Source organism: Cinclus cinclus, chromosome 23 (assembly GCF_963662255.1).
Source record: "Cinclus cinclus chromosome 23, bCinCin1.1, whole genome shotgun sequence".
Taxonomy (NCBI): domain Eukaryota; kingdom Metazoa; phylum Chordata; class Aves; order Passeriformes; family Cinclidae; genus Cinclus; species Cinclus cinclus.
This window is the reverse complement of record NC_085068.1, coordinates 6,226,198-6,245,844: the sequence shown is the minus strand read 5'-3', so window position 1 is coordinate 6,245,844 and position 19,647 is coordinate 6,226,198. Positions and strand designations below refer to the sequence as shown.

At 46.2% G+C, this 19,647-nt stretch overlaps 1 protein-coding gene across 4 annotated transcripts; it reads right to left on the bottom strand.

The window, feature by feature from the left end:
• Positions 1–1,447: 1,447 nt before the first annotated feature.
• Positions 1,448–19,389, bottom strand: PANK4 (pantothenate kinase 4 (inactive)). 4 transcript variants are annotated; one of them, XM_062507385.1, is made up of 19 exons: positions 19,235–19,389; positions 16,541–16,623; positions 15,872–16,080; positions 14,251–14,434; positions 13,631–13,723; positions 12,297–12,450; positions 11,397–11,578; positions 9,918–9,999; positions 8,708–8,808; positions 7,903–8,058; positions 6,971–7,083; positions 6,368–6,455; positions 5,956–6,107; positions 5,449–5,504; positions 4,902–4,951; positions 3,624–3,731; positions 3,365–3,465; positions 2,850–2,918; positions 1,448–2,001 (listed from the first exon to the last, which is right to left on the bottom strand). In XM_062507385.1, the coding sequence occupies exons 1-19, from the start codon at positions 19,350–19,352 to the stop codon at positions 1,788–1,790; spliced, it is 2,313 nt and encodes a 770-aa protein (XP_062363369.1). In that variant the 5' UTR covers positions 19,353–19,389; the 3' UTR covers positions 1,448–1,787. The 4 variants fall into 4 exon arrangements, 3 of the variants coding, with proteins under 3 accessions (XP_062363369.1, XP_062363371.1, XP_062363372.1); XM_062507387.1 differs by having other exon boundaries at positions 3,624–3,728; XR_009933898.1 differs by lacking the exons at positions 1,448–2,001; positions 2,850–2,918 and adding an exon at positions 4,075–4,166 and having other exon boundaries at positions 3,387–3,465.
• Positions 19,390–19,647: the final 258 nt, after the last annotated feature.

Below are 19,647 nucleotides of genomic sequence, written 5' to 3'. Positions count from 1 at the left end.
TGCTGCAGGAATAGGGCCTGTGTTAGGGTTGTACCATGTCCTAGGAGCTGTATCAGCATAGGAAGATGTTTTTCTGCTAGACTAGAGTGTTAGTTTGCTAATTACACACACAGAGCACTTCCGGAGTGGTGGTAGAGCTGCAGACACAAGGAAATTAAGAATTTATGTAAGAATTTGAATTGATAAGGAGTAGCGTGGGACTGTGACAAACTGATAAACTGGAGCTGAGCTGACCAGAATGGTGGATCCATGTTTAGGTTTGAAGTTTACCCTGTAAGTCCATGAAGGGCTGGAGGAGGAAGTGACTGGGGACAGGTTAATGTGAAGCCTCTGCTACTAATTCCTGTGTGAGGAGCAGTCACAGAACATTAAAGCTCTTGTCTGTTCTGTTGTCATCACAAACAGCAGCTTAAGCACTGCAGCTATAGATAGTCTCACCCTGCCTTGCCTGAGCAGGAGGTGCTGGTTCCTGGGAAGGGAGTTCCTGAATCAGAACTGACAGTGCTGCAGTGTAACCCCAAACAGGTCCTCCCTGCATCCCAAACCCCAAAAATGGAGCCCCTGCCACCAAGGAACCACTGGAGCTAAGAAATTCCAGGCAGGGCTTGTCCTTTGTCCCTTCCCATCACAAGGTTAAGGGGAACTGTTGGGGGACAGAGAATGGCTTGTTCCTGTTGCCCAAGAATTCAGGCTTAACAGTGGAAATCCATCAGTACCAGAGCAGGGAAGGAGTGTGGGGATGAGTCAAACAGCACAGCCCCAGCTCCCCTGCACGGGGAGCTGTGAGGGTGTTTTGCATCACTCTCCTGCTCTCAAAGAATGCTGAAGTTCAGGGAACAGTTTTCTCAGCTGCATGTTAAACACCTTCTTCATTAAGCTGTTTTTCCTTTCAGAGCTGGGATGACTGAGGCATGTAAATGTTAGGGCAAATTGGTGGTGAAATCACTCCATTTATGAACTGCACAGCTGAAGGAGGGGAAAAGCAAATAGGGCTCCTTGGGAATGGCTGTAATTGCACTGCAGGAACAAAGACACCAATCCTTGTCAGTCCAGCAGGGAGAACTGAAGGCAACAGAAGCCAAGGGGGCTCAGGCTGGGAAGTTGTGGGTGATCCTTAATCCAGCACTGCACATTCCCTGTGAGGGGAACTTAGTGAGACTCAGCTTCCAGCTGCTGTGAGGAATTTAGTGTAGCTGCAGGACTCCCTCCCATGTCTCTCCTGCTAATGGGAACAAACAAGGTGTTAGGAATTCCAGGTGTTGGGAAACCAGGGCTGGTCCTTAACTCGGACTGCAACAGCCCTGGCTCAGTCACAGCCTGAGCAATGTTTGTGGGAGCAGCCCTTCCATCAACCGAGCTGCACAGAGCAGGAGAGATTTAGGCAAATCTAAAAGCTGAAAATGCAACATCACGTTCACTTAGCAGTTAAAAACTATTTGGTATGTGCTGTGTCACTGCTGGCAGAGTAGGCAGAGATGTATAAAAAAGGTTTCATTGACATTTAAATATATTTCTATATGAATGTCTCACAGAACAAAAAAATAAAGTCTTTTCATCACAAATACTGCAGCATTAAAATAAACACTTACCAAAATAAACAATGAGTGATATACATATATATATTTGAGTGTGTAGACTATAGCGTGAATCATATTGTCGCTTTTTAAGTCACAAAAGCACAATATAAATATGGAATTTCCTGTGAACTCTTGTCCCTGTTGTAATAAAAATACATTCTTTACAGTTAAAGTAAAACTAGTGCAAGTCCATGGGCCGTGCCAGCTCCGTCATTTACAGGGCACTTCATACTTGAAGATGACGCTGAAGATTTTGCCCCCGAGGCGGTCGGCGAGCCACGAGTTCTTGATGACGGCCAGCTTGAGGCTCTCACACCTGAGCACGGCGTAGTAATTGGTGTGGATGGCCCTGCCCATGCCCTCGATGACCACCAGGTCCGTCTGCCGCTCCCGCACCAGCACGGCCAGGCCCTGGTCCAGGCGGCTGCAACACAGAGCGGTCACACCTCGGTCACACCTCGGCCACACCTCGGTCACACCTCGGCCACCACTGCAGCCACACCTCGGTCACACCTCGGTCACACCTCGGCCACCACTGCGGCCACACCTCGGCCACCACTGCGGCCACACCTCGGCCACACCTCGGCCACCACTGCAGCCACACCTCGGCCACACCTTGGTCACACCTCGGTCACACTGCAGCCACACCTCGGCCACCACTGCGGCCACACCTCGGCCACCACTGCAGCCACACCTCAGCCACACCTCGGCCACCACTGCGGTCACACCTCTGTCACACCTCGGCCACCACCGCAGCCACACCTCGGCCACCACCGCAGCCACACCTGCAGCTCCCCCCCAGAGCTGCCCACTGGGATTCTGCATGGAGTTACTGGTGCCTACAAACAGTGGCACCGGAAAGCCAAGGGGATCAACTGAAATCTTGTTTAAATGCACCCAGATTGGGATTTTGACACAGGTGAAGTTTTGTCTCCAACAGAAGAATTGATCAGAAGGAAATAGGTTAAACTAGGTGAAATGATGCTTCTCTGTCCCAGGGAGAAGCACCTGGCCACCTGCAGGATCTGACATTAGCCATAACCTGACCTGCTCCTGACCCAGCTGTGTTCTGAACACAGACACCTCACCAAGGGCCAAAAGCTGTAAGGCCTGAGCAGTGTCACAGGTCTGTAAATCCACACTAAGCACTTCCTAATGGGTGTGCAGAAGTGATTCCCACTAGGAAGGTTGGCTGGGATGCTCCACAGCCAAACCTTTGACCATCCTGCAGCTGAGGGACACAAACCACACAGTGGCACTTTGCCCACATACCTCAGATCCAGGCACGGAGAACTGGAGCCCGTCTGAACCAACAACAGCTTCTCATCTCTCAGTGCAGAGCTGTTCAAAAAGACAAAAATATTAAACAGCTGCTTCAGCAAGGCCTTGCACCTCTGGAAATAAGCCACAGACACAGAAATATCAAAGCCTCTCTTGCAAAGGCTTCCTCTGCTGCAAGGACTTCATCCGGAAACACTTCCTTGAACACAAGGATTGCTCAGTCAGCCCTGCATCCTCTCCTGGGGACACTGAGTGACATACATGGATTTGCCTCTATTAACATAGAAAATTCCTGGTAGAGCAGCTGGAGCGCTTGTCAGGGAAGACACAACAGGAAATATAACTATGGGTGCACCAAAAAAACCCCCGATTTCTAAATTTTTCACTTTAACAAAAGCAAATGCTCTGCCTTGGGCCGAGGCTGCAGGTTACAGATGCTACAGAACAGTGAAATGCAAACCCAGGCTGTGCTTTCCCCAGGGAGGTGTGACAGATGTGGTGCTTACTGGATCACGGGGTCCATGGCCGCGATGCGCTCGGTCACGATCAGGGACTCGCTGTAGGTGACGTCGTTGAGGGCAGGGCCAGAGTTACAGGCCAAAATCACCTGGGGAGAAGGTGCCAGGAAAGGTCAACACAGTCAGGCTCTGGCATGCCAGGTACTTGGATTATTCCCAGTTTGGCAGAGAAGTGTCCTGCTGGTGGGCAGTGACACCTTCCAGCAGTTACCAAAACTCCATAGAATTCGCAAGGAAAACCACTCACCTCTGTCCCTCTAGAAAGGAGCTCTCGGACAAAAGGAAAGACTCCTAAAATTATGTCTATCCCACTGTTATCTGCGAAAATTAAGGCACATTTATGAGGGGGACCCTCCTGCAAGAGAAAACCAATGCATTCAGGATGGAGTACCACTCACCTCAGGGAATTTTGTTATTCACAGCTACTCCTCCAAACCCCCACATTTTATACCCTCGAACACTTGAGCCTTTGGGTCTGGATTGCAGCAAACTCCCAGCACACAGCAGTGACAAAGAGGAGGAATGGGGCTCCCTGATGGTGTCTTTGCACAGGGGTTTAAAACAGCCTCAAGTTCCTGTGCTGTGTTTGAGACAGGGCTCTCAAACTCCAGCAATAAAACCTCCACCTGCCAATGCAAGCCAGGTCTAACTCCAGTCAGGCTGTGATCCTGAATGTGTTGGGTGCCAGCTGGACCTACCTTGGAGGATGTTTTAAGCCAGCCTGGTGCTGGCTGAATAGGATTTCCTTCTGCCAGGAAAGGGCAGGATGGACTGTGGGGGCAGTGACATCCTAAAATGAAAAGATAATGCCTATTCTCCATTAACCTCTTCATTTGTTCTCAACCTGGTATTATGAAACTTAGTTCACTACAGCTCATGCCAGCAGAACAACTGAAAAATACTTAATTCCTTAATAAAAACTGACAGAACAGTGCCTGTAGTTCCCTAATTATTCCTGTTACACAAGATTAGCTGATGCTTTGTTTTAGGATGGAGCATGTAATGATTTGCCATAGTCTGCTCATCCCCAACCTTTAGGCTGCTATTTCCAACAGAGAGATTTACACAATGACACAAAAGCTTTTTAATTAATCTTAATTAAACAGTAAAAGAGATCACATGGGAAAAGAAAAAAAGCTTTGCTAATTGATAAGTTCATTACTTCCAGCAAGCTCCTACATTAACGCCAGTTTTAGGTTGGCTACTCAAGGGGAGAACAACTCAAAGATGACATTTGGCCCAAGGATTTTAAATTCAGGGGTCTGAGTATATGGAAATAAGAGCCCTGACAAGGAGGGGAGGCTCTGGAGCAGCTCTGAGCAGCTGGGCTCCAGTGGGAATTCAGGGAAGCAGCTTGGGAAGTAACCCCATTTTAGATCAATTCTTTTAGTCCTTTCTTTATGGTGAATTATTGGGATTTGTTTTGGGCTGTCTGAACAGAGTTCTGTTCAAACCCCATGATTACCAAGGTGGTTTGATGATTAAGGTGTTTAATTAATGGGTTTAGGGCCACCCAGGGTCGTACCTTCAGTCGCTCCAGCCACTGGCTGTAGGAATCTTCCAACCAGGGACGTTCTGTGTAGACAGAGCAGTGTCAGCATTTCTTGTCAGCAGCCACTAACTCTTATCAGCAGTCATTCTGCACATGGTACAAGCAGGAGGTTCATGCTGCACTCACTGAAGCATTGAGGCATGTGAGCTCAGGTTTGGAATGTTAAATGTGTAGGATCACAGAATTCCCAAGCTCTCTGTTATGGGAATGACTCCATGAGAAGAGGCCTGCAGTGGAATTCTCACACTAAAGCTCTGGAGTGGTGTGAGGTGGGTCCTGGCCTGGGGGTGCTGGACCCTCCAGGTCACTCATAACAGTCAGTGACCATCTCTGTGATTAAGGAAAGACTCTGCAGGTTTAATTCCTTTGGAGCATTACCCAAACTCTGGGACTGCATTTAGATAACCCTCCCAAGTCCTAATGATTCCTTGTCACCTGGGCAGCAGAACCCCCACAAACATTCCCACTCCATTCCCTCATTAACATCCAGCTCCAACCACCAGCATGGATCTCCCCTTACCTTGGAGCTTTGACTTGGCTTCTTCAAACCCAAACTGTGGCTCAGACTCCAGAACACTGGAACAGGACAGAGACAAAGGGCACACAGCTCAACACCTCCATCTCACATCAGTGGAATTCAAACATCTCTTTAGCTGCTGCCCAGCATTTTTACTGTATCTTATACTGGGGGGGGGTCTGCGGGTCCCAGGACTGGGAAAAATATTTTGTGATAAGATTAAAAACAAAAGGCTCATCAGGACATTAAATCAGACTTCTGATGTTAAAAGAAAACAAAAAAAATCTCAGCAACGTCGAGATGTTTGCAGGCAGTAGGCTCCAGGTAAAAAACCCATATTTTTGGGTCTGCAAATTACCATGAAATGTAATGACTTAAACCAGCTGAAGGGTATAACAGAGCTGTACAAAGGCTGATGGGGAGATTAAGGAACTTTATTTTTTTTAGAAAAAACCCTACAACTGGACATTCTGTAGTTTAAAGGGTGCTGGTAAAGGATGTAACACCTACTCTGAGACTGCCTTTGCTCCCCAGTCAAAGACATTCCCTGCCAGAAGTCCTTTCACCAGTGCAAACTGCCTCTCCTCCCAGCCCAGGGAATCCAGGGACTCGATCACACTCTGGAAACACTTTAAGGCTATTCCATTTTCTTTCTGCTTTACCTGTAAGACAGACATGAAACACTGGATTTACAGACCAACATTTTTTACCTGGCTTCTCAGGGCTGTCAGGTAGCTGAGGCTGGTGATATTTTTGGTTACCATTATACTTTCCAGGTGAAGGGGTTTATGTCCCACTCCCAGTGCTGTTTCTCCTCCCCCAGCTGCTCACAACCAGTGCAGGAACTGGTTCTAATCCCTCCCTTCTGAGCCATTCATCACTTGTACAGTTTCAGAGTATTGGAAAAGTGTCTTAAACTCACCTTGGAATAGGGATCTGGAAAATTGAACTCATTCAAACAGTGCTCCCTTGTATCCAAGAGACTTCTGACTGTTAAGGTACCATATGCACTTTAAAAAGGAAGAGGGAGGAAAAAACCAAATCAATTACTTGAAACAGAAAAAGCTATTTTTCTCTTTGTTTCCTCTGTAAGTCACAGCCCCTCACATGAGCACTAAAGCTGAAAGTCACAGGTGCTAAACCCTGGCTCTACAATAAGATTATTGAATCTACAATAATAATCTACAATGAGATTATTTATTGTAGATTCAACGATCTTAAATCTACAGTAAGATTATTTAAATATAGGGAGGGAGAATGTTCAGAATTAACTCGCTGCTATTTTTAATCACCATGCACAAATTTTTAATAAACTTTCCGCTGAGATATAATTTCTCTGCTCAACTCCAACACACGAAATCCAAAATCTCTGTGCAGAGGATTTGATGTTTGGCACAGAAACTTGCCTGAGCCTGCAGCCTACTTGGTTTTGTTTGCTCTGCTTCACAACCTGGTTAGCTTTTGGTGGGCTTTTACTGCTCAACAGAAGCAGCAAGTGATGCAAAATAAAAATAAAATCACTTACAAGGGTTGCTGCCTGAGTGTCTGGAGCTTATTCCAGTATTTCTGGCGGAACTTCTCAGCTCTCTCCTGTGCATCCACAGAGTCTGGCTGACTGGCTGCAGCTCGCTTTGCCACCTGGCACAGAAACGAGGCAACACTGGAGTTACCAAATTAACTCTTCCTCCTTGAAACTGATGTGAAGTTCAGTCTGAGCAATAACCCCTCCATCTGTCCTCCCTGTTCTGTGCCTGCAGCCTGGCTGCTCCCTCCCACACGGCATCTCCCAGCCTCCCTTCATTCCAAACAGTAAACAACAATTTTAATGTCTCTTTTCATCCCAAAAGATTTAGAGTTTGTTTTCCAGACTGTACTGTCAGAAATTAAGCACAAGTTCTAACTACTCAGAGGAGAGGAAAAAAATAACAATGCACATACACTAAAGGAGAAAGAGGCAGAAATGTAATGGTGCAAGTCGACCCCTTGTGTTCTCTTTTTTGTTTACTCCAGTGAACTGCCTGAATCAGCTTCAGTGAAGAGAACAATAACTTGTGTCTGGTTCAATTGTGCTCTTCCCATGGAAAAGTGTCTGTGAGGCAGCAGGACTGCTCCCAGAGGAGGAACAACCCAAGGATCTCTGGCCTTTGGTTGTGTAACTGTCCTGCTTGCAGCTCTGTACAGGGAGGTCCAAGTGCCATTAAAGGGAGAAAATGCTTTGAAAACACCTTTCAGAAGCTAAAAAAAAAAGCAACACAGAAGAACATTCCTGCCTCTGAAGGGGCCAAGCCCTTCCTTAGAGACTGGGACAATGTCAGGTGCCTCTGCTACAGGGAAAGAGGGGCTGCACTTCCAGAGGGGTGACGCAGCAGGAGTATTTTACAGGACAAACATTCTGCTTCACAGATTTGCTTCCTAAATACCTGTGTCACTTGCACAGGACTGTTTTGTGACACTTACCCCATCCAGTGCCTCCTCAAAGCAGGTGAGCCAGTATTTTCTGGCCATGGCATCATCTGTGAGGTCAACAGTGTCTGGGATATAGGTGGAGGGGTCTTTCAGCAGTGGCAGGTTAACAAGTGGTCTCTCCAATCTGTCCATTTCCAGCATGTCAAACTAGGGGAGAAAGGAAAGAGATGGGTTGGAACTCACTCAGAAATTAATCACAATGAATTACATTAGCACAAGGGCTGCAGAAGTCCAGCCACTGTTAAGACTGACAGATTTGCAGATGATTTTAGGTCATCATAAATAATCCAGTTCCCTCTGTGGATTATTTTATCTACGCCCACCCTACGGACAAAAATTATTCAGTGTGAAAATAATCCACTGTGAAATGAGAATTGCTGTACTGTCAGTGACTTTAAGAGATGACTGAGCTTGTGCTTTTCTGTCCAATCTTGTTTTTATCTTCTCACAGTAAGAAAATTAACGCTGCTTAAAGATGGCGGAACACGAAATTCCAAATTCTGAGGTATTTCAGCTGCAGTAAAATCCAGCTGCTCCAGAGAAAGGGTAAGAGACAAATATTCCCCCCACTTTGGTGAAGGAGAGTAAGACAAAGTAGCAGGCAGTCTATTTTGTGAAACATTCCACCCAACACCACACAGGACAAGAGACAACAGCACACCAGACACCAGACTGGTCACTTCTCTGGGAAGCAGGAGCCCCAGGGACAAGAAGCCAACAGCTGGAGAATAATCAGCTATGTCCAGGGCACCACTGCTAAGAGAACACACACAGGTCTAGAAAAGACAGCACATACTGTACCACTCCGTGTTCTCTGCATGGGGTAAACATCAGGGGATGTGCTCATAAGCCCAGAACTCCCAGCATAATTCTCTCCCCAGCTGTACTGGTTTGGATCTAGAAAAGAGAAAGACAGACACACATAATCTGAAAATAAAACTGAGAATACACCTGTGAGCGAGTCTAGAGCCAGCATCCCTCTGAGCAGCTGCTGCACTACACAAGCCAGCTCCCCTTGTCTTTAAAAGCAAACAGAATTTTTCCCTTTAACCCCCAAAAGAGATGTTTCAACCACTCAGTGAATTACCTGCTCCAACGAGCTGCAACCTGAATGAGACAAGAGACAATTTAAATTCTGAAATCATACTTTTTTAACCCCATTTCCTTGTCATTAATCAGCATGCCTCCAAAGCACTATCACTGAGCATTTCTTATTTCTAAATCTAGATCCATTATTAACAAAATAGCATAACAGAACTCTCAAAGCACAATGTAAGCTTCAGAGAAACACTAGAGTTATTTCCAGATTTACTCTATTTGAGAAAAGTTTAATGAGCTCAGATGTACAGTACATGCTGAAGAAGCAATGTCTTTAATTCCTCAGTAGCTGGTTCCTTGCCCATCTCTATCAAATGGGCAGAAAAAAAATTCCACATCCATTTTTTGGAGGTGTATTTGATACTTACTGAGCTAAGTACCATTAGCAGCCTGTGGCTGTGCCACTGTAACCAATGTACTGCTTGGCTTGCCAGTACATCAACAGGGGAGAAGGAAAACTAAATAGGCAGAAGTCCATCAAAGCACCCTGGATCCAAGGGATCTGAAGGTCTCCTCTGTGAGACTTCTCACTCTCAAACAAACACAGTTTGGAGATGCTGGTCTTCCTCAGTACATTAAAGGAATTCAGAAGTGGCCTCTTAAACAGGGGGAAGTTCTCCAAAACCACATTTCCCCAGCTGGATTTAGAGCTGTGACTGCTCTTTGCAGAAGTGCAGAGAAGAGAAAAGCCCACTCCTGCTGCCCTCTCAAAGGTGAGCAGGAAATCCAGTGAGAAATTAAGATGTCCCTGCCAGAATGTATAAAACCAAAGCCCAGCATCTGTGTTTATTAGTGCCAAATGGATTTATTTAGGCAACAGCTTACATGCAGCCTCTTAAGAGAAACTTGGACAGTACACTGACATTTCAGAACACAGCATATACAGAACAGAGCAGTGCTGTACTTACTGTCTTGTTCAGCTCCTTTTAAAAATGCCCCAATGGCTCCCAGGTAGCCTTCATGTCTCAGGAACAATGCCTGAACCTCTCCCTGCCACAATATGAAACATTGCAATTGGATGGTCCCTGAGGGCTAACAGGCACTTCTTTGTCACTAGTTTCACACTTTAATTTAATAGAAACAACTAGAAGATGGTAATAGTCATTTGTGCTACATTCTCACACATTCAGCAACTTTAATGGTGCTTCTGGAACAGCTCAGGAGGAACTGCTCACACACATCATTCCCCAGTTACCACACAGCTGGAAAACACCCATGCACCAGTGGTGTGTGCTCTATGGCTTCCCTGGAAAACACCACTGCATCATTCCATGAATATTCAACTCCTCTTGCTTCAACAGGCTGGAAATGCAAGGTCATGTGACTGCCAAGGTAAGTGTGTGCCACTGCAGCCAACACCTTTGGGACACTGCTCATTGTCTTTATTTTATTGCACTGCTCTTCAACACCACACAGACACTGCATTACCCAAGGCAAGCATTCCCCCATCCAAAGAATTCAATAATTAATGCAAAATACAGGAATGCTGGGGAGGAGAACCCTCCACCCTCACAGCAGGGCCCCTCAGCTTTCCTAGGCTGGGTGAGACGTGGCCTTTTCCAAGGAATTCAGCAGTGACTTGGGAACAGCTCACCCTGAAGGGGCTACAGGGAAACAGCAGCTCCAGCTCACAGGGAGATTTGTATTTGGATCCCTGGCAAAGTGTCTCTTAGAACCTAAAGCTGCAGTTTTGCAATAGCTTTCTTGGAACTCAGCAAGTTTTACAGAAAGGGACAACAATGGTGAAACAAAGAGGGGGAAAGCAGCACATAGAAGTCTCTTGCATGAAGCACTGAGTTGAGAAAAAAATGGTGTCATCTACTCTCTAAAATTCCCAAAGTGCAGGACTAATCTACCTGTAACAACCATTAATGAGCTTGTGGATCAGACCTTTTTCCAAGTAAAAAATCTTCAGTACTTTCCACAGCTTCAAAACCTGCCAAGAACTTCAGCTTGGCTTGATCTGGGATTTGATTTTTCTCTTTAATAACAAAACCCCACTGATGCCAACTTTCTCAGCAGAACAACCCCACACAGCATGACCTGGGGGTGGCAAGATGCAAATCAGCAAGAGGAATTGAATAATGATGGTGACTATCTAAGAACACAGTGGAAACTCATTACTTGGAGCTACAAGACAGACTGTCAATCAAAAAATAATAATAAAAAGAGAGAGAGGGAGGTAGGGAGAGAGAAAAAGGGCCAGACACAACTCCCAGGCATTTCACATTGATTTCACCCTCCCACAACACATCCCTGCCTTACCTACCTAAGGAGCAGCCTTCTAAGCTTACTTCATGTGCAAATTCATTTATTCAAGTATCTCAACAGCCTAGAAAAATACCTAAAATGTGACTTTGCTGTAGAGAACCCTGTGTTTTCCTTACCTTGGAGAAGAAGTTGATGCTGTAGGTTATTGTGCGCATGGTGACAGGGTGGCCCCGGATAAAGAACCCTCCAAAATAGATTTTATCCAGGTTGTGCAGTTTGGCATAGAGGCAGGCCAGCTGGCCAATGTCATTGCTGATCATGTGGAGCAAACTTTTGGCCATATCTTCTTTGGAAAACTCTGGAAGTAAAGGAAGAGTAAAGCAAATTACACACAAACTGATTAAGCTCCAGTGGACTATGCTTTTCTAACTGAACCTGCAGTTGGGGAAAGAAAAATCCAGGGTTGGAGCAGTTTTCCTTATGTGTGGAGAAATGTTACCCCCTAGAAAAACCTCATCTATAAAATGTACTTCTAACAAGGAGGGGTGTGCTTTGATTGAAGGTATCAGGAAAAAACAAACAAACAAACAAAAAAAAAACCCTCACTAAGCCTATGTGAAACATTTCTTATAAAAAAACTTCCTGGATGGCAGGAATCCATTTCTTCTCTCTAGGAACCACAGGTGAGGGTTCATCCGTCCCTCTTGGCCTGAGATGCACTCCAAGTACTTCATTAAGATACTGCAAATAAACTGAAAATTGTAGTAAATCGATGCCAAAGGGCCTTTCTGGAGCCCAGAAAGCCACATCTATTTCCCACAGGAATGAATTAACCCCGGGCTAACCAGACATCTATTTTTTCCATTTTCCCTTGGCTCAGGCAACCCCAAACTGAAAATTTGAAGGTCTGCTTATAAAGCAGTACTGCATAATACTTATAATCAATATTGTGCAGGCAAAACACAAGACCATGAAAGAAGCTAGTGATTATTTTCAACTGTACTTGTTAGATCAGTATAAATTGATTGCCAAGAGCCAGAGGAGACATTTGGGTAGATTTTTTTCTATCCCAGTACCTTTGTCTGCTGTGGTGGATTTCCCAAAGCTGCTGGCAATTAGATTCCCACTGAGCCCCAGGGTCTGGTAGGCACCTCCATACACGTCCTTCACCAGCATGTCCACGTTGGTGTGCTGGCCCTTTGAGGCCAACTGCAGCAATTCATCAAATTTCTGAGGGTGACAAGCACAGTTACTGCAGCTGACCTGAGCCAGAGCTCTGCAGCACCTTTACTGAGCAAAACCAGTCTCAGAATTAACCCTGCCAGCAGCCAAAGACAGGCTATTTCTAATTACAAGGATGTATCCTGACTCCCTGTCTGGTCAAAAAGACAGATCTTAAGTGGAGCTCCTTTAAAGATGAACACCACAATCAACCTCTATCTTTTCTGCAGGTATTTTGTTGAATTTCCCCTGAAAACAAGGGGGGAAGCAGATATTAAACAGTCATAAGCCTAATGGCATCCCTTATCTTAGGAGTCAGAAATATAGAAACTAAGAAGAAACAGAATTTTGTCTTCCTGAAGCACAATAAAAGAGAAGTTTGAGAAAACAAAAAAGTCTCCGTGTGCTTTTACTGTTGCAGGATGTGTCACTATCCCTGAAATTAAACTTGCAGGCAAGCTCCATTTTCCCAATACTTAATTTATAACCCTGCTAACTTGAATGTCTTCTACAAAACCAAGAGAGAATTAAGAGCAGGCACTGTCATGTTCTAAGATTTCTTCTTTAGGAGCATCAAGCAAAAAGCACAGCCCAGGCTGCAACCTCCCTTTGACATTCACCTATCTGGTGCATATGTAACTGTAGCTTTTCCTACACTGCTGACATTTAGGACACTCATTTAAGCCACATAGCTCTTTGGGAAGCCCATGATGATGTCAGAGCTGGGATGGGCAGAGCAGGACTAAGCCAGGCCCTGTCCATTAGCCCAGGATTTAAACTCACATTGGCAGCCAAGGAACCAACCGTGAGGCAAATTCCCAGACAGCTCCCAGGCATTTTGCAGCAGTTTTGTGTTCCCTGCCTTCTCCTGCAGACAGTATTGCAGGAACTGGGCTGGCATTTTATGTTGAAAAGAGAATAAAATGTTACCAGGCCACTTTGAGGAGGTTCTTGTCCATCACTTGTCCTTGAGCCCCAAGCAGGATTGCTTTTGGTCACAGTAAGCATCTTCTAATTCTTGTCCCTATAATTCCACCAGTATCTTTTTCCATGTAAAGATTCCTTTTGCACATCAGAAGTGTCAAAAATACCAACACAAGTCCAGGACTCAGCCTTGTTACCTAACATTCCAGACTTCTCCCAAAATTTAATTTAATCCCACCCCCCCTTAAAAGAGACACTTGGATACCTTTGTTTTGGTGAGCAGAGCTCCAAGACCCCAGAAGGTTCCACCTCCAATTGAGCTACCCCCAATCCATTCAAATTTGTCTTCTGTTTCTACCTGTGAATCAAACAAGGCAGATTTATTTAGAAAGTCCTGTTATAAGGTTTAACACAGACTTAAATGTCAGAGTGTGCAGGATTTTGGAGCAGTGGAATCAGGGGAGATGGAATCCCTCCATTGTGGAAGTGGCAGGTGAGAAGGGCACGTTGTATATACACCACAAGCACTTTTGGAAAGCTTTGTATTTAATTCTTGGCAAATAATGCTAAATAGAGACATTAAACTTGGTCTCTTCAAAAGTGTGACCAAACAAAGATTAAAAATCACTTTGATCTGACAGCCTTTGTCTTCATCAGGTAATGTAACCACTTCTCTAAACATCAAATTAAATGTAATTTTTAAAAAAATAGTGAATGGAAAAGCAATCGTAACTCTGCAATTAATAAAAGTAAACTTTAACAAAGGCCTAATTTTATTATTAAACCTTGCATTTGCCAAGAAGAAACAAGTACAAATCTGAACCAGTGAAAGGTTTTAGATCACCTTTATCAAACCTTCAAAAAAGCATTTTGGCCATCACTCACCTTCACTATGGAGACCCCTGAGCCAATGTTCACCAGCAAATAAGGGAAAATGTTGGGGTGGTTTGTCTGGAACCGGAATTCCGTGTCTGAATCCTTCTGGTAAGCAAACACCTCGTGGGGGATGTTCCTCAGCACAAAGTTACACCCCTTAATTAGGCAGGTCATTACATCTTCCTTATCAACTCTGAGGGGGAGGAAAAAGCCTTAAATAAATGTCCCAGCCCTCCTGATAAGGCAGTTTGCTTTTGGAGCATTTTGCACAGACTTTGCAGACTGGAATTTTCACACCATGTGGCACAAGGCCAGCCCCCTGGAAACATGAAACCTCCATCTGCACGTGGTCTGGTGCTCCCCTCCCATGCCAGAAGTCCAGGCTGGAGTTCTGTTTCACAGGAACTTCGATCATGCTGTCATTACAAATAATCCTGTTTGCTTGTTTACACTGCTCTTTCCTGCCCTGCTCCTTTCGTGGTCTGTGCACCCCTGCCATAAAGTAGGTCAGGAAGCTTAGCTGGAAATTAACCTCAGAAAACAATTTCCCAACATGGAATAATTGTCTGTTGTTCTTCCCTTGCCTCCTAATAAAGCACAAAAGGCCCCTTCAACATTTGAGCACTTGTTTATGACAGATTCAAGGGACTGGGAGGAGCCTATAACTGGGATTAGCAAACACAGAAAAAGAGACTTCTCACAAGAGAAGCAGGATTCACAACAGGACATATCCAATGTGAAGTCTGGGAATGTGATATAAAACTCAGAGATGATTGGTAAGTCAGCTAACACACACTGACTCCTGTGAACTTTTGTGCCTCTGTTATTGATTTATGGAAATTCTCACTGGAAATACCTTGAGGCTCTTTGGAAACAAGGCACAAACTCATCTCAACTACTACAGAACGATTTGTGTGTTCCACGATGGAGAAGCTGCTCTGGTTTGGACCTGGGGAACAACTGAGAATGTCAGAACCAAATAAAAACCAAAACCAGGTGCAGCACATGAGATAAGAGGAGAAACTGCCTCCTTATTTTGATCAATGGATCATTAGTAAGAGCAAATACGGTGCTAAAGCAGGCTACTGTAAAATAAACAGATAACAGAGTCCAGCTTATCAGGAGAAATAAGTAATTTGCAAAGACAGTGTAAAAGATGAGCACAGGCCCTCAGGGGTTGAGGAATGTACTACACAGATCATAGCAGGAAAGGTGCCTTGAAGGTCTCCCCAATAGTGTTAAATATTGGGGTAAATTAATGTTTTTCTACATTTAGAGCATAGAAGGTGAATTTATAGGCATGAATTTATAGGCATCACCATCTGTGGCTTTGATGGCTTTTGTCTCTCTGTATTGATAAGATGGCCATTGATGAATTGTAGGCAAGTTTCAGAATAAGCTTTTTAGTATTTGGTGTTTGATAATGGTGTTTGAACAGTAAATTTATGAGGCTGTAAATTCATGGGGCAGCCCTTTGGTCTCCTGCAAGCCTCTGCATGAAGTTTAGGTAGGAGCTATACAATAAATGACTGTCACATGAATTACCTCTGAGCATGCCCAGGATAATGATAAAAGCCTTTGGAGTAGGTGTAAGTTAATTCTATACAGAATAAAAAGCAATTCCACTTACTTCAACCCCAGCTTCTTCTCAATAAGGTCTTTGAATTTATAGGCACCACCACCAGTGGCTTTGATGACTTTTGTTTCTGTATTGACAAGATGGTCTTTGATGAAATCTAGGCAGGTTTCAATGTAAGTGTTTTCAAATTTAATGAAGTGAAGTCGAGCTGTAATCTCTTCCTGAACAGATATTTCATACAAAGGTTCATTGTCTATGTCCTTTAAGAGAGAAAAGGATTTCTTAGAGAACATTCTTGCAGAAACAAGGTTAAATGCTGAACTACTGAACATCAATACCTGAGCTTTTTTTTTGCCCTTGAAACTGTGTTAATGCCATTAAATACAACACCTCAAGCTATGTCACAGAAGAATAGAGTTTCACAGGTCTTAATTCTCCTTAAGCTGAGATAATCAATTCTCCCATGCAGCTGACATGCAGGATATTCCTCTGCATGAGGAAAGTTGTGTCTGCTCAGGAGCAGGGGTACTTTTACAAAAAAAATTTAAAAAACTACTGTCTGGAAAATAAATAGTTCAAACAGTACCTGGCAATACAAACACTTCCCAAAAAGTTTTATATAGAACAAGTTATTAGATGGGCTTGGATACAATTTCTGTTCTACCCAGTCCAGAACAAGTGAGTCAATCACATGCAGTTGATCCCTGATGGAATTCTCACCTTTCCAGAATGATCAAAGGATCTCACTCTTGCCACTTTGTGCTGTACAGTTGAGTAATAAGCCAACTTGGTTAATGAACCACCTGTTCATAAAGAGATGACAAGTTATGATTAATGCCTCACCTGGGAGCAAACAGTAGAACTTATGTTTATATCAGCTCTTGGTTTTCCAGGTCTCCTCAGTTAAAGTCAGAGAGAATTAATGGAAATGCAGAAATAACCTCTGTTGAGGAACTGCTTGGCCTGGTTAACCCCCAGAGCATCACGGGAGGGAAAAGCTCCATAAATTCATTTTGTGCCCAACTGATGTGGGATGAGGATGAGTAGTGGAAACTCTTAATTAGCCAGGCCAATACATGTCCTGCTGTTATTTACCTTGTTTGGAAACTTTATGAAACCCCCCAAATCTGTACCAGGATTTTCTCAGCTGGCTTGCCACCACTGAGCAATGCCTCTCATGTGCACAGGGTGTTTCAGCAGCAATACCTAAATAATATTCTTACCCTGCTTTTAGGGACAAGTCTGCCAAGTCATGGCTTGGTTAGAAAATGACCCTCTGTACTGAGCAATTATTTTGCAAGACTGGTCTTGGCTTTGGGGTAAAGAATGCTCAGAGTGATATTTGTCAAGCACACAGCAACTGGAGATATTACCAATGAGCAAGTCTGAGCAGAGCAGCCTCATCACCCCCTTCAGGCCTCCAGTCTGCTCATGGCAATAAAACTTTCAACTCTCCCCTTGAAACACAATTCAACCCCTTGCCCTGTCTTTGCATCTGACCTGCAAAAGTGGATTTCTGGGATTACACTGAATAACTTCAGTATTTTCCATCACAGTGCTCCAGGTCTGAGGGTAACTGTGATCCACTACTGGGTTAACATTAAAGTCCTGAAAGCAAATAAAAACCTGGCAATGTTAGATCCTAAGTAACGGCTAAATTCAGTGGCATTGCACTCTGCTGCCTAATAATAACCAAGAAATGAAGCAGCAGAGGTAAAAGACAATCCCTAGAGTGTGTAGCTTTGCCTTCATAACGGCACTGTCAGCTCTTCCACAGTGCTCAAATATTTTTGTTAGGAAAATACTTGCAATCTGTAGGAGAAAAACAGGCAGTTTACTCCAGGAAAATTTAAGTGAGGTCAATGTAGAGTGACCATGGACAGACACTTATAGTAACAAAAGCAATAAAGGTTCCCTGACCTTGGATCTGATTTCAGTGTCCCAGCCAGTGCTTTAAAGTTTCTGGTAAACAAAACCCACAGTCCGTTCTGCTAAAAGGTGAAGGCTTGGTGCTTAGAGGTGAGGGACTGTACAGTTTTTTATGGAAAAGCTTCCCTCCACACTTCCAAACTGAAGATCACGAAGTCCATATTGAAATGTCATGTGCTTTACACCAACAATGACACAGGTGCTGCAGGAATTCATCACCAGATCCACGGTATACAGAGCCACGCTTTGTGCATTATCCCCTTCCTCTCGCAGTTTTTAAAGACTTAAATCCACTCAGAACACCAGCTGAGACATGTAACTAGGTTTTATAACTAATCCCACGGCTCTAATTCCGTGCTGACCCGCACAAAGGGCCACCTCCAGCTGTTATTGTAAGCAGCCGCTCCTGAGGGGCTGAAGTAACTGGTGACACGACAAGATTTTCTATTGTGGTGCAGGTTTTCTTCCCACTGTCCCCGAGTCTCCACGACACAGAACAGTGCTCACCTGAGCAGTAATAGCTTGGTTTTCTTTTCCCTGGCTTTTCTCCTAAAAAGTTCCACTGATCTCGAGACCGTAGAACGGAAGGAAAATGTGTGAAATGGCACTTTTGGCTCAGTGGGTGTCCACAGAACGACTGCTGATCCCCGCACGGGAGGAACTGGGAACAGGCTCAGCCTGTCCCTGCACAATTCCCGGCTGTGGGGCGCAGGTGTCACCCTGACGTTTGTCACCCTGTCCCTCGGCTCAGGATGTGGGAAATCGGGAATGTGAGGTGCTGGGGTGTACGCACAGGCCAGCGGGTATTCTTGGGGTGACTGAGGCAGCAGTGGCAGACCCCGACCCCCGGCAAGCCTCGCAGCCACCCGGCCCTGCCCGGGAAGTGCCACAGCCGTCGTCCCCGGCTCTTCTTGCTTCTTCCAGGCCGATTTCGGGAGCTGGAGGAGCGGCCGCAGCATCCCGCGGGCCGCAGCCTGGGGAGGGGGGCGGCCGAGGGGCTCCGTACTCGGGCCTGGAGCACTGGGGCAGGGCCCGGCAGGCTCTGAGGGGGTGCAGCCAATGCTCCCCAGTCCCGCCGGCCCCCGACCGGCCCTGCCGAGCCCTCCGGGCTCTCCGTCATCCCCCCCCCTTGGCCGCCAAGGGCAGCCCCGGCCGGGCCGCCCCGCCCGGCTCCCCGGGGCCCGTTACCCGCGCATAGCCCGCCGGGACCTGTAGTGCCGCTCCTTGCCCGCGCCGCGCCGGCACCCGGTGGGGGGACTACAACTCCCCTCGTGCCCCGCGCCGCCCCCAAAACCGCGCCGCCTGCTGGGAGCTGTAGTGAGCTCGCTTCCACCCGCGCTGGCCCACGCGTTGCGAGGGACTACACTTCCCAGCGTGCCCCACGCGCGCCCGGCCCGGCCCCCCGCGGGTCCCCTCAAAGGGGCCGAAGCCGCCGCCCGTTCCCCACCGCCGCCCCATCCCCGCAGGCCTCCCCCGCCCGGTTACCGATGTCTATGGCGAAGCGCTTGGCGTTCTCCAGGTTGCGGAAGATCTCGTCGGGCGGGAGGGTGATGCTCTTGTCCAGGCTGCCGTGACCGCTGCCGCGCCCGCCCCGCTCCGCCATTTTGAACGCGACCCACTCCCTCCCTCACCCCGGCCTCCTCGGCATGCAAATGTATGCGCATAAATCTGCATGGGAATGAGACGGAGGAGCGGGGATTGGGCGGGGAGCGCGAACCGGCCCCGCCCACCATAGGGGGCGTGGCCTGAAGGATTCCGCGGGGGGGCGGAGAGACCCCAGGAGGAGCGGGGGGGGGAACGGGAGGGAATGGGGGGGAATGGGGGGGAAAACCCTCGGTGAGACCCCCGAGGGGGGGATTGGAGAGAGGGAATGGGGGGGAATGGGGGGGAAAACCCTC

Excerpts from the sequence above, each read along its gene's own strand:
- PANK4 (XM_062507385.1), bottom strand. The coding sequence starts at position 19,352 with ATGGCGGAGCGGGGCGGGCGCGGCAGCGGTCACGGCAGCCTGGACAAG. Across the intron at positions 5,505-5,955 it reads GGAGCAAAGGCAGTCTCAGA|TGTTCTGGAGTCTGAGCCAC; the intron begins GTAGGTGTTACA and ends GTCCTGTTCCAG. Across the intron at positions 3,466-3,623 it reads TCCTTTCTAGAGGGACAGAG|GTGATTTTGGCCTGTAACTC; the intron begins GTGAGTGGTTTT and ends CCTTCTCCCCAG.